Genomic DNA, 14,439 nt, shown 5'->3' with positions numbered 1-14,439 from the left:
GGAAGGAACTCTTGGCTGGGAAGCAACATACCCTTATTCTGATTCTGTGTCTCCCATTACCCAGTTGTATGACCTTGGCTGGCCTCAATTTCATTCTCCCTAGATAGTTTCTTAAAGGTCAAATATTCTGTAATCTCTGAAGCAAGATGTAGTGGATTTAGAGATGGACCTAGAGGCAAGAGGACAGACCTGGATTCTAATCACTCCTTGGCCACTGCCTTCTGACTGTCACATACAGTGCCCTCAGTTTTACTTTTTTCATCTGCACATCACCATACTTAGCTAAATGCTTAGCCTGATTTTGTGATAGTAAACATTTATTAAGTGCCTACTTTGTGCAAGGCATTGTGCTAAGTAAGCTCTGGGGATATAAGGAAAAGTAAAGGACAGTTCCTGCTGTGAAGGAACTCGCAGTCTAATGGAGGAAGACACATGCAAATCATCATATACAAGCTATCAAAATATTTTGTGAATACTGTTTTCCAGAGCTAAGACCCAGCAAGCAAGCTGTGCCCTGAGCTTGGCATAACAATAATCCTTTTTGCCCTGAATGACCTCACATTCTGGTAAAATATATTGTTTGGAACAGCCCCAGGTATTCAAGGAGGGGTTTAACTCCTCCTGTTTCCCAGGGCCATCCATCACATGTTCACAATCCCTGTTCTTGTAATCCCCAGCTGTTGCATTCCTGTTCCCATCACAGAACTCTGGTTCCATGTCCTGCAGAGTAATCATGACCCCTAAGACTTAAGACAGTGACTGTTCACATGGGACTCAAGAAGGCCTGTATTGTCCCAAGAAATGCTAACCATGAGAACTGTCTCAAGACCTAAGGATGATTATGTCATAGTCCAGCCCACTTAATGTATGTAAGCACTGTCTTATCCCAGCATGTTAAAAGTCTCTTTCTTGGGGGGGGGGGGGGGTTCCTTACATGTAAGTCATTCTGAAGTAAATTATACCACTAGTTTGTGTTCTGACATACCTGTCTCTGGCCTACTCAGGCCCTTCCCACATTAGAGGCTGGTCTAATCTGGACTGCATTCCAAAATTTTGTTGACAAAGCTATAGACAGGATAAATTGGAAACAATCAACAGAAAGAAGCCAGTAGAATTAAGATGGCTTGGGAAAGGCCCTCTGTGGAAGGTAGACTTTTAGCTGGGATTTGGAAGGCGGCCAGAAAAACTAGGAGGCAGAAATGAGGAGAGCATGGAGGTCGCCAGTGAAAATGTCCACATTTGGGAGAGAGAGTTCTATCAGGGAGGCCATTGTCACCAAACTCCAGAATATGTGATGGGGTAAAAAGTATAAGAAGACTGAAAAGATAGGAGAAGTTAAGTAGGGCCCTGAACATCTAATAAGGGGATTTCATATTTGATCCTGAAGGTGAGTGGTAGGGAGCTTCTAGAATTTATTGAGTGGGGCATGGGATGGATGATACAATATGGTCCTATGTTTGCTTTAGGAAGATCAGCAATAGCTGAATGGAAGATAGACTGGAGTGGAGAGAGATTTGGGGCCTGCAGACCAACTAGCAGCTGATTTGTTACAATAGCCTAGGTGTGAAGAAAGGAAATCCTGCACTAGGCTTATCAAGGTGACCCTGCTATTGTAGTAGGTAGCAGCGAGCTGGATTATTGTAGTAGGTAGCAGAAAATTGGATTCCAATCGAGTTCCTCTCAAGTAAAGTCCACTTATCCAGTGGTCCAAGTGAAGGATGAGTGGTGTGTGGCCCATTTGTGGTGACATTCTTTCCTTCCAAATGAACTTTTCTTTTCCTTTCTTCTTTCTGCTTCAGCTTTTATTCTCTCATGCCTTTTCTATTTCTATCCAATTTATTTATTTATTTATTTTTTTTTACTGAGGCAATTGGGGTTAAGTGACTTATCCAGGCTCAAACAGCTAGGAAGAGTTAAGTGTCTGAGGCCAGATTTGAGCTCAGGTCCTCCTGACTTCAGGGCTAGTGCTCTATCCACTGAGCCACCTAACTGCCCCTCATTCATATTTTCTTGATGGAATTTTCACGGTGGACATTATTGTGTTGTGTTGTAACAATGATTCTTCACAACTTTCTGATTTGCCTTAGGGCTGTTTCCTTCTTCATGGGTGTTCCTTTATTTTTGGGCTCTTAAGTATTTTTAAAAATCATTGTTTGGTGCCCTTTCCTGGTGAAGATTAAACTGTTCAGCTCTTCTTCCATTTCTATTTTCTGATTTCTAAACTTCTGTGGGATAGGAAATTAAACCCCCAAACTTATTATAATCATATTCAGAATAAGACTATGGACTTAAAGTGAGAGGCTGAGAAGAGGGCTAGTTTTTGAGTGAAGTGCCTAAGCTTCAGTGGGTGGATGTTGGACCTTGAAGACAGCTTGATGAAATAGATTGACTATTGAACTTGAAATTGTTACCAAGGCCTGGGTGGGAATCCTACCTGTGATAGCTGATACATGGGTGGCCACTTAATCTCTTGGTCATGGAAAAGTCACATAAACTGAGTTTTGGTGATACCCTATCTACAAAATGGGGATGGATCAGTCATCTGATGACTGAGCAAATATTTAGTAAGTACTTACTATGGAGATTTTAAAAAAGTCTGGAATGGTGATTTTATTGAGGGGAGGAGGCTTCCAGTTAAGAAGATCCCAGGACGAATGCTGATCCACAGCTGCCCTGCTACTTAACAACTTGCTTGGAGCACCAAGAGGGTTAGGGATCTGTTCAGAGTCACCAGCCAGGGTGGATCAAAGACAGAACTTGAAGTTGGGCCGTATTGACCCTGGGGCTGCTAAACCATGATGCTGCTTACTATGGAAAGAGAGATGAAAACAGAAGAGGCTTTCCTTGCAAGCTTAGATTCTACTGGGGGAAATAACATGTATGCATGGAAATAAATAAAAAATATGCCTGCAGTAGGTGCTAGCTATAGTGGGGTGGGAGGAAAGGGTTCAGGAGAGTCCTCATATAGGATATATCACTGAGCCAAGAGCTTTATAGGAGCTAGGAATTCTAGAGGGAGAGATGAAGAAGGAATGCATTCTGGGTGTGGAGGTCGAAGAGTAGAGGGAGCAGCTGGGTGATCATATATGAGGAGCAGGAATGAGGTCAGTCGGGCTGGATTATAAAGCATATGGAGACGAGCCATGTATGTCAAGAAAGGGAGCTGGGAGGGTGCAGGGGAGAAGTTGTGCAGAACTTGGAATGCTCAGCAAGGGGGTTTATGGTTGATTCTCAAGGTGATAGGGAGCTCCTGGAATTGATTGAGTAAAGGAGTAACTTGGTACCTCCTGGTCTTCAGGAAGCTCACTTTCTCATGTTTGAAAGACTGATTTGAGTAGATTGAGATTGGAGGCACAGAGTCCACTTTAGAAGGCAGTTGCTGAGGGCCCAAAACAGGCTGGATGTGACGTAAGTAGAGAGAATGCACCAGCAACCAGTTACTGCCGCCACCACCGCCATTGCTGCTGTCTCCACTTCACTGGCTCTACTACACTGTGTTGAAGCTCATGTAGAGAGCTATTGAAAGGCTGTTGTTTCCTGGGGTGGGACCAGTTTCCATAGAGAGTCAGTCAGTTTTTTACACAGCAGTTAAAGGCCAGGAATCCCTGAACTCAGTGTGTTGGTGACACATGGGAATGCTGGGATTAGGGTTCTGTAGACCATGGATCGATACAAGGGAATCCATGAAGTTGGATGGGGGGAAAATGACATCTCTGTTTTTAAGTTCTAACTGAAGTTTATGATTTCTTTCATTTATGAGTTAAAGGAAAACAAAACACCTTTCTATATGTTCTTCTGGGAAGGGACCTATCCTGCCAAAGGGGTCCATGATAAGCCTCTGATCTAAGATGAACATTTAAAGATAGGTTGTTTATTTAGTAGGAGTGCAGGGAGCTCCCTATGCCCAGTCATAGCTCTGGACATTTTCTTCCTCATGTCTCCCTTCACTCCCAAAGAGTCTGCCATTATTTTTTGGCTGCTTAGGTGCTTTTTTTTTTTTTTTTTTTTTTTTGTTTGTTTTCTTCTGTGTACTCAGATGTATAGATATATGAGGATGAAATTGTAGGTGTAGGTGCTCTGTGAAAGTGTGTGCAGACAGGTCCTGCCTCTTGGTGTATTGTAACCTGGGGCTCAATTATGAACTCTGCCCAGTTGCCTTTTGGGCTTGGTCCCTCCTTGTCTCCCTTTCCTTGGAATTAGCCTATAAAATTTAGCAAGTTTCTTTAGCATTTGCAGGATTAGAATTTAGAACATGCACCTAAGTGTAGAAGAGAACCTTGGCCCATCTCCTGGCCTTGCCATTTGCTACCTGTATGATCTTGGACATGTTATTCTCTCTGGGCTTCTGTTTCCTTTTCTGAGGGGTTAGGCTAAATGGCCAATAAGCTCTAAATCTGTGAGCTTCTATCCTGGCTGATGGGTAGACTAACCTCCAAAATATGAGCTCCCCTTCAACTCTGGGACCAACAGATCTTTGCAAAGATGTTGCAAAGGGGTGATTAGAATAAACTTGAACATGATCTAGAATGGATCTCCCACTTCTTTTCTCACTCTACCTCTTTCCTGTTCTTGTGATATATTATAGTATGGAAAGAAATCAATATGGGAAGAACTTGTGTACACAATTAAGGCCTGATTTATTAAATAGTTTGCTGCCGTGATTGACTGTAATTTGTTCTTCATGGGAAATCAGTGCTTTAGAATTTCAGAAAATCTGACACTATTTGTGAAATTGTACATGGTATTGGATTTTCCCAGATAAGTAATACTGGAGTCTGTGTGGTTTTTTTTGGGGGAAAAAAAACCTGTTAGACCAAGTCATTTAGTGGTTAGGTTGTGAAATAGATTTTATTAGTGGTTTTTTCTGAACCACTGATTTTCTGAATGCATTGAAAAAAAACTATTTAACACTCCTTTTCTCCTTGATCAGCTCAAGAATAGTAAATCAAATCCCAAAGTTTAATTATGCTTACAAACTTAAATTATATTTCTGAGTTAAACAAAGCTAAAGTTAGTAGGCTCAAAAAGAGATATTGAAGTTTAAAAGATGGAAATATTGAGTGTGAAAAAGAACCCCCACACACTTTAGAAAAGGTATGAGGCTGGAATAGTTTTCACTTGCTCAGAAATAGACTTTCCAGGATTAGGATTTGCTTTCATACTTTTGTCCAGAGCTATTCAGCTGCTGTGATTCTAAAAAAAGACTCTGAAAGTGAGTGTGTGTGTGTGTGTGTGTGTGTGTGTGGTGAGGGGAATGCATCATCTTAAAGGAAAGGGGGAAATCCCTTACTGGAGACCCCAATATGAGGCAAACTGGAGACTCTAGACTCTTTGCTAAATCTGGCCCGGACTTAGCAAGCCTCAGGTCCATGGCTCTGAGAGTTCAGGATTTCTGTCATTCCAAAAAGACCCTTGCTGAAGTGAGGACTTTTTTCACTCCAGCCAGATGCTAGAGATTGTGAAGACATCAGTAGCTCATCAGAGTCCATCTGTGGAGCCAAGGCGACATGGCCTGTGAGCATCTCGGGGAGTGGGGTGATCTGCTCAGCCCAGGCTGAGCAGCAGCCAAGCCCAGTGAGCAGCCGGCTCAACAGCTGAGATCTGCTCAACCCATTCCTGTAGCACCTTGAACTGGCCAGCTGGGAACAGTCATCCATCTCTGCCCTCCATCTCCCCACCTTGCACTTCCTGAGGATTCCCTAGAAAAAGAGAGGCCATTGAGCCTTGCCTGGCACAGTTGTGAGCTGCTTTGGCCATATATCTTCCTTACCATCGTGCTTTAAATGTCTGCCCACTCACCTAAAGATTCTGTCAATTTGTAGGAAAGTTGCTCCGGTTTTGTTTTTTTGGAAGTGCTTTGCAAGTGCTGTTTTTTGCTTTTCCCTTTGGCAATTTCATAAAAGCTATAGAGTCTCTAGGCTGATTATTAAAGGAAGTAGGAAGACCTGTGTTCAAAACTCAACCCCAACACATAAGCTTTGTGACACTGGGCAAGGCACTTGACCTCTGACCTCTGTAAAATGGGCATAACAATAGCACCTGCCTCCCTGCCGTGTTCAGCACACATAAAGGGTGCTGCCTTAGAGCTGTTATTATTGTTGGCCTGCCTTGGGAACCTTTGGGCTTGGGCAGAGCTTGTTAGAGTTTGTCTTTCCTGGCGGCCCGGGGATCCTAGTGTTAGGGTTCTGTGAAGAGGCCCCCTCCGTACTGGTCTGGGTAGTGGTCCCATGAGCTCCCGCAGCCCTAACTTCTCTCCCCACCTCCAGGCTCACGCTTCCAGCTGCCAGCGGGGCATTTTAGGCCTGCTGGGGGCGCCATAGTGCACGGAGCCTCAGACACTCACTAGCTGCGTGACCAGGACAAGTCACTGCGCTCTGTGTGCCTCAGCTTCCCCATCTGCAAAAGGAGCTGGGGAAGGGAAGGCAAAGCGACTCCAATGTCTTTGCCAAGAAAACCCACACGTGGCCACCACGAGTCGGACATGCGTGAAAAGTGACTGAGCTGATGGGACGTTTCAGACCGTAGGTCCCGGGTCTGAAGGGGACTTGGTGCCTTCCTTCCCTTGCCCCAGCGTCCCTGCTTTCTGTGGAGGCCCCCAGCGGACTCTCAGACAATTACGTTCACGGCCTAGGCAGCCTCCCTCTGAGCCACTTTGTTGACAAGCTCTGTCAATTTTACATTGGGAACATTGAATGCTTTTGACTTCCCTTGATGCATAGGGAATTCTGTTTTACTCTCTCATTTTGATTCTATGTATGGCTTTGCTTTTTAGGTGCTTTCTCATAAGCAACAGAATGTGTTTTTTTTTTTTTTTTAATCTATTATGTCACTTTTGAAACAAGATCAGGGTGGGACTGTAAAAGGATAAGATTGCATCAAAGTAAAGAAAACAAAACTAATTGTAGGGGCACAGTATTGACTTTAAAAAGAATAGGAACAAATAAATGCCTAAAAAAAAGCAATACTAGGAAGGAGGAAAATATACTCTTAACCTTACTTAACTTTTTCTGAAATGAATTTAAAAATATCCAGTAACCAATCAATATTTATTAAGCACCTGGCAGGTTTCATATTAGTACTGGGGAGACAAAATGAGGCATAAGGATCTTCAAGGAACTTAACATTCTAATGGAGGAGGCAGCATGCAAATAAAAATATACAAAGTAAACTTTATATAGGATAGATAGGAAATGATGAATAATAGAGGGAATGTACCAGAATGTAGTGGGGGAAGGGGAACCTTCTAGTAAAAGAGGGGTGGGATTTAGTTTGGGAAACTAGAGAGGTCAGGAGGTAGAACATAAAAGGTAGAACATCCTCATGGTTTGGACTTCCAGCCTCAAGCACTCCTTGCACCCTCCATTCAATTGCTAATGTGATTTTCCTAAAATGTAGGTTTAATCATAGTAAACTTAAGTTGCTCCCCAAGCCTTAGGAGCATATACAGAATGCTCTGCTTGGCATTCAAAGCCCTTCATGCCTCCCCCATTGCAACTTTTCTAGTCTTTTTACACCTTCCTCTCCTACAGGTACTCTAATCCAGGGACAACAGCTTCCTGGTTTGGCTTTGGGCATTTTCCTTGACTTTCCTGCTTACCTGCAGTGTTCTCACTCCTCATCTTCTCATTTCATCTCTGCCTTCTGGCTTCTTTAAATTCCAACTAAAATGCCTTCCTTTACTGGAAGCCTTCCCTAATTCTTTTTTACTCTAGTTAGTGTCTTTCCTCTGTTAGTTATTTACTACTTAACCTCCTTATAACTTGCTTTATAGATATTTGTTTCCATGTTGCTGTTTGTTTATTTTCAGTCTTTTATTTGGCTAGACAGTTTCTAAAGAATGTCACAACTATCAGTTAAACAGGTGATTAATTTGAGGACATGAATATTGAGTATAATAACCCTTGGATACTTTTTCTTTTCATATACTGACTCGTTGGACTATTAACTAGATTTTGTACTTTTCAATGAAAAGGGGAATATTTTCAAAATTTACTTCTGTTAATTGAAAACAACAGTAAAATATAGATTAGGAATTATTGGCTTTTATACATCTCTTATATTTTGATTTTAAAAACTGATGATTGATTTTCATCTATTTGCACTATTAGTATTAATCTGATAACACACCATGTCATTACTTCTTACCTAGTTGGGAAACTTGTATTATTGGGAAGATTTGTGTTTTCATATAATTTCCCCTCATGTTACTTGTCTATTTTAATCATTTTTCAATTTCCCAAAGGCGTACTTCTCCTGGAAAAAAGAATATTATTTATCTCTTCTCATGAGAGCTCTCTTCAGATATTTTACTGTCATGTGGAAGAAAGAATACATCAATTCTGCTTGGCCCTAGTGTGTGGAACTAGAACCAAAGTGTAGAGGAAGTTTAAAGCGAGGTTGGTTTTGGTTCAGTACAAGGAAAAACTAACTAATGAATAGAGTGGTCCAGAAATAAAATGGGTTGTCTTAATAGGGAGTGAGTTACTCATCACTGGGGATGTTTAAGTATAAGTTGGGTGACCATTTGTTAGGGCTGCTATGGGGATTTGTGCTACATTTAAAGGGTCTGTTTGACAGTAACTTACCCAAAAGTCCCTTCTATCATTCTATAGTTCAAGACATAGGTACAGAACGAACTTACTTTTGGAAAAAGATCTCAGTCTCTAGAACAGTGTTTCTCCCCACCACCGCCCCCAAAACATAGATATACTCACAGCACCACTGGGGTATCACCATAAAATCATAGAAGACTTTTCAGATTTAATAATATTTTGCTACATTTAACTCTCTTCTGTGTACAAATGAGAAGATGCACCTCTTCAAGGACAGGGCAGGGTTCTAAATAGTAATTGTAGATAGTGACATTATGAAACATTAATCCTAGCACAGATGTTTTATTATGTTAAGACTGGATAGTCCCCAGGACTTCTGAGAAATGGCAAATTCGATTTGCCAAAATGGCAACCACATGTGTAAATCCATTGCCAGTTTTCTTGGGCTGGTTGCCAAAGTCTTTGCTATCCGAAAAGTTTCACCATGAGCAGAATTTTAAATGACTCTTTATGTTGGCAAAAGAATCATTTTGTGTAAACAACTTGGATATTGTGTGGTGTTCTGGTTTGGAAGAGATTACATGATTCAGGCTTTTATGAAGTACACTAGTCTTCTTAGGCCAAGCTCGAAGCCATTAGTAACCATACAAAACATTGTATTGTGCATTTTCAATTGTTTTCCACCTGTCACTAATTTATTTTCTCTTTAGATAGTAAAACGAGGTAGGAAAAATGACTTCACTTAACCATCTTGAGTTGGTTTTAATGTTTATATTGAGTGATAATGCTCACGTTGGGAAACTTCAGTGTAGACAGCCAGTAATCTTTGCTTCAGGTATCCTTTTTGGAAAAGCAAGTTCTGAGTTTATATATGTATGCTATTTTTGATTTGAAAATAGACAGTCTTTCAGATCTGAAGGATAACCTTCAGAAAACCTTTTTTTTTTTTTTTTAAAACTTTTATAATTTCATTGTAGTTTGGTAGGCCTGATTAATAAACCAGTAAGCCGTTATTAAGTTGCTGCTATGTGCCAGATACGGTGCTAAATTCTGGATAATACAAAGGCAGAAAAGGAAGAAAGAACCTTATCCTCATGATATCTTTCTGATGAAACAACAATATAGGTAAATTTGTACACATTAAATACAGTTTTTTTTGTTTGTTTGTTTGTTTGTTTGTTTTTGAGGATTGGGATTGGGATTGGGGATTGGGACATGCTCCCTTAGAAGGGAACATTTGCCCTGAGCTTTGAGGGAAACAAGGGAATCTGAGACAGATTCCAGTGCAGTGAGGAGATCTGAAGGTCTCCTAAGTTCAGGTGACAATATGGCACCCCTCTATTATTTTCCAGAATGACTTAAAGATTAAGTAATCTCATTAAGACTAACAAATGTAGGGCTAATACAGGACTCCAGGAACCAGGTAAAGGCAAACAGGTTCCCAGGATAGGTCAATAAAACATGTCTTAGGTAAATTTTCTTTAGGAATTCTGGGAAGTTCATTATAAATTAAGTTTATAGAAGCTACTGGGGAGGGAAGAGCATAGAGTCAGAATTAGGGGGAGGTCTTCTAGTACAACCCATTGAAATTTACAGTTGAAGTATGGAAGTCCAGGGTAGTTAAATTGTTGCCAAGGAGGGAGAGAAAAAGCTATTTCTCATCTTTAGTTTTTGAGAAACTTTTAAACCTGATTTAATACATATAAAAATCCCTGTGTATATTAGAGGGACAGCTGGGTGGTGCCATAGAGTTCCTGGCCTGGAATCAGGAAGGCTCATCTTCCTCAGTTCAAAGCTGGACTCACTCGCTGTATGACTCTGGGCAAGTCACTTCACCCTGTTTGCCTCAGTTTTCTCATCTGTAAAATGAGCTGGAGAAGGTAGTGGCCAGTCATTCCGGCGTCTCTGCCAAAAAAGTCCCAAATGGGGTCACAGAGTTGGACGTGGCTGAAGCAACTCAGCAACAACCAGATCTGCGACAACAGCAACAAGAAGTCAGTGGACTTAGGCAAAGGCCTGGAAGTTCCGGGATTTTGTTATCCAGACCTCTTAATTATTTGAATTATGACACAAGCAAGTAATGTACTTTCTGTTGTCTTACCCTGTTGGCATAATTTAGACAGGGCAGGAAAAGAAATACCAAAAGATATAATTATTAACATTAACATAATTGTAAAGTGGTTTTTGTGTATAGACTAGATACTTTTGTGTGACCAAATTAAAAATTTTCCCTTTGTGTATATTTTGATAGGTTATTAAAAGCTGATCAGCCCTTCCCAGGTGGAATTTATACTTGGCTGCTGTGAGAATTGAACCTTACTGCATGATTCTGGATGATGTCAGAACAGGACTTGGCCGATGTGGTCCAGATTGCCGTGGAAGACTTGAACCCTGATCACCCAGGTACAGTAGGTATGGGAACAGAATATGAAATGTTAAAAAATTCAGTGTAAAGAAGACTTGTACTTGTCCTTCCTTTTCTTCCAAATCCCTCTCCCTCCACTCCAGTGACCACATACATGCTAATGATTTTCCTAGTAACATGAAATTCAATTCTTTAGTGATCTATGATTTCATTGCAGTTTATAATCTCTCCAGCAACATGGATCACAATCTCTCCATGACTTAATTGACAGTCTTTAAAAAAATTTGTTTTGCATCCCAAATCTGCCTTGTAGTCCCCTCATTGAGAATACTCCAAAAAACTCATTACAACATGAAAAGTTAATAAAAAATTTCTACATTGATCATGGTCAAGTTCTAACTCATCACTTTTCTATCAAGAAGTGGGTAGCATCTTTATCATTAGTCCTCCAGAATTATGGTTGGTCAGTATTCTGATAAAAGGTTAGCCTTCCATCACTTTCATTAGCATAACTTGTTCATTCATGTCCTAATTTACAAATTTCCCCTCAGATTCTGGTTCTTTGCTTTCCTGAAAAGAGTTCATGGATGGTCTTCTAGAATTTGTTATTGGCACAACTGTAATTTGTCCTACCTACTAGAGAAGCTGAGAATGTCCGATCTTTTTTTTTTTTTTTTTTTGATTGATTGATTTATTTTTTAATTTAATAGCCTTTTATTTACAGGTTATATGCATGGGTAACTTTACAGCATTACCCCCCACCCCCTCCCCCAGATGGCAGGATGACCAGTAGATGTTAAATACATTAAAATATAAATTAGATACACAATAAGTATACATGACCAAAACGTTATTTTGCTGTACAAAAAGAATCAGACTCTGAAATATTGTACAATTAGCTTGTGAAGGAAATCAAAAATGCAGGTGGGCATAAATATAGGGATTGGGAATTCAATGTAATGGTTTTTCGTCATCTCCCAGAGTTCTTTCTCTGGGCATAGCTGGTTCAGTTCATTACTGCTCCATTGGAAATGATTTGGTTGATCTCGTTGCTGAGGATGGCCTGGTCCATCAGAACTGGTCATCATATAGTATTGTTGTTGAAGTATATAATGATCTCCTGGTCCTGCTCATTTCACTCAGCATCAGTTCGTGTAAGTCTCTCCAGGCCTTTCTGAAATTATCCTGTTGGTCATTTCTTACAGAACAGTAATATTCCATAATGAGAATGTCCGAGCTTTAGAATTCAGTGGTCTAAGATGCAGGGGACTCTGCCAATCATATGTCTGCATAAAATTCAGGGTTAACAATGAACATTTACAATCTTTTTAATTTGATAAATTTTCTCCAGAGCTTGTACTTTTCAGGTGAAGCACCAGAATAGGACTATAGTGGGTGTGATACTCAATGATACAATTTGTTCTGAGCATTTGATTAACTGGTTCTTCTAAGTAAAAGCCATAGAATAAAATGCCATATTCTAGGTGCTATGAATATGACAGTTGTTTATCCCTCTGTAGCCTTAATATATGTTTAAAATATATGTTTAAAATGATCATTTGAAAAAAATTGACTCTTTCTTACTTCTGCTTTTCTTTCTTGGTCCTTGCTATTCCATCCTGTCTCCCCCCCCCCCCCCCCAGCACCCTTCAGTGTTTTCATTTGAAATTAAATCAATTAAATTTGGGAAACTTGGGGTTTTAAATTTTAAAAAAAAGTTTCTTTTTTAAAATATATAAGGTATATATAAGGTAGGGTTTTTTAGAGCTCCATTCCCACACAGTATAATGTGTTTTTTGAATTGACTCTCTTATACTAGTAGAAAATTTTTATTGGGACAATAGTATTTAAATATAATAGCACAAATAATTTTGGAATCAAATGAGAGAAGACATAAGCAATCACAAGGAAATGTATTGAGTCATTACCCAAATTATATTCCTTATTGTATCTTTCTTGTTTTGTTTCAGATAGCTTTTTATAGGAAAAAATGAAAAAAAAAATCCTCTTAAAGTATTTATTAATTGATTATTGATTAAATATTTGAAATTTTAAAAGTTTTAGGTTAATAATAACTTTGTTACAAAAGCATTCAATATGAAATACTACCTGAGAAAAATGTTCTAGTTTTAAATTATGAGGATTTATATAATTATCTAAATTCTAACAATATGTTCATCTAAATGATTTTATCTGCCAGCCACAGTAGCTATTAATGTTTTTCTTTTTTCTTTTCTTTTCTTTTCTTTTCTTTTCTTTTCTTTTCTTTTCTTTTCTTTTCTTTTCTTTTCTTTTCTTTTCTTTTCTTTTCTTTTCTTTTCTTTTCTTTTCTTTTCTTTTCTTTTCTTTTCTTTTCTTTTCTTTTCTTTTCTTTTCTTTTCCCTTTCCCTTTCCCTTTCCCTTTCCCTTTCCCTTTCCTTCTTCCCTTTCCCTTTCCCTTTCCTTCTTCCCTTTCCCTTTCCCTTTCCCTTTCCCTTTCCCTTTCCTTCTTCCCTTTCCCTTTCCCTTTCCTTCTTCCCTTCCTCTCTCCCTCCCTCCCTCCTGAGGCAATTGGGGTTAAGTGTCTGAGACCACATCTGAACTCAGATCTTTTTGACTTCAGGGTTGGTGCTGTATGCACTGTGTCACCTAGCTGCCCCTAATAATGCTTTTCAACATTAATTTGCAGCCTCAATTTTTCCAATGTTGTCATTTCCTTGATAGTCCCAGATGGATGGACTAGAGTTATGTTTCAAATAGAATTTAAACTGTAAATTCTGTGGTGCATTGATCTGGACTCTGAGCAAGCTATTTATTTTATTTTATTGTTTGTATCCATAATCCATCAATAGGCACTTATTGAACACTTGCTATCTGCCAAGTGTTGGAGATACAAATACAAAGAATAAAGCAATTCAGGCTTGCAATGACCTTATCTTCCAATGACAGATACACATATAAAAACACATACAGCATAAATGTAAAGTTAATAAATGCTAATATATTCAAAATAGGTAAATATAATGGTATGCGGAATGGGGAGGGTACTAATACTTGGGAGGAATCTTCATGAAGAAGATGGTGACTGAACAGTGTCTTAAAGGAAGAGAAATACTTTCTGAAATGTCTTCTAGCAATAGTGGAAAAGTCACATAGACAGGACTGGTGTGTCTTGTGTAATAGAGAGAAGGTTGATGATAGAGCATGTTAAAAGGGCTTGTGCCTCTTGAGACTTTAAGAATAGGTTGGAGCCTGATTGGGTCAGGCTTTCAAAGCTAAATAGAGGAGTTTGTAGATCATACTAGAGAGGACAGGAAGCATTGGAGTTGGTTGAGTAGGGGAACCATTTGTGTTCACTAAGTCTTTCTTAACTCTTCCTTTGCAGATGCCTTTTTGTGTTGCTTTGAAACTAAGTATCTGGGTACAAAAACTCTTTGATTAAGATTAACATTGAGTTTCCCAGAGGTAGTTTTTTTGTTTTTGTTTTTTTAATTTTTGATGTGTACTTGAAATTGAAACAGTTAGACCACAAGTTCTGAAAAT

At 39.5% G+C, this 14,439-nt stretch overlaps 1 protein-coding gene across 10 annotated transcripts in view; it reads left to right on the top strand.

Moving 5' to 3' along the window:
- The window catches only part of BANP (BTG3 associated nuclear protein), a 232,420-nt gene that overhangs the window by 17,986 nt on the left and 199,995 nt on the right, over positions 1-14,439 (top strand). For 5 of the 10 annotated variants that reach the window (XM_023495102.2, XM_023495104.2, XM_023495098.2 and 2 more), the window contains exon 2: positions 10,804-10,964. In XM_023495102.2, the coding sequence (XP_023350870.1) occupies positions 10,886-10,964 (79 nt within the window). In that variant the 5' untranslated portion in view covers positions 10,804-10,885. Of the gene's footprint in view, positions 1-9,510; positions 9,678-10,803; positions 10,965-14,439 lie in introns of those variants that run through there. The other 5 variants (XM_023495103.2, XM_023495101.2, XM_012540366.3 and 2 more) reach the window with 2 other exon arrangements.

Source organism: Sarcophilus harrisii, chromosome 2 (assembly GCF_902635505.1).
Source record: "Sarcophilus harrisii chromosome 2, mSarHar1.11, whole genome shotgun sequence".
NCBI lineage: Eukaryota > Metazoa > Chordata > Mammalia > Dasyuromorphia > Dasyuridae > Sarcophilus > Sarcophilus harrisii.
Note: the sequence above shows the minus strand (reverse complement) of the source record. Positions and strands in the feature narration are given on the sequence as shown.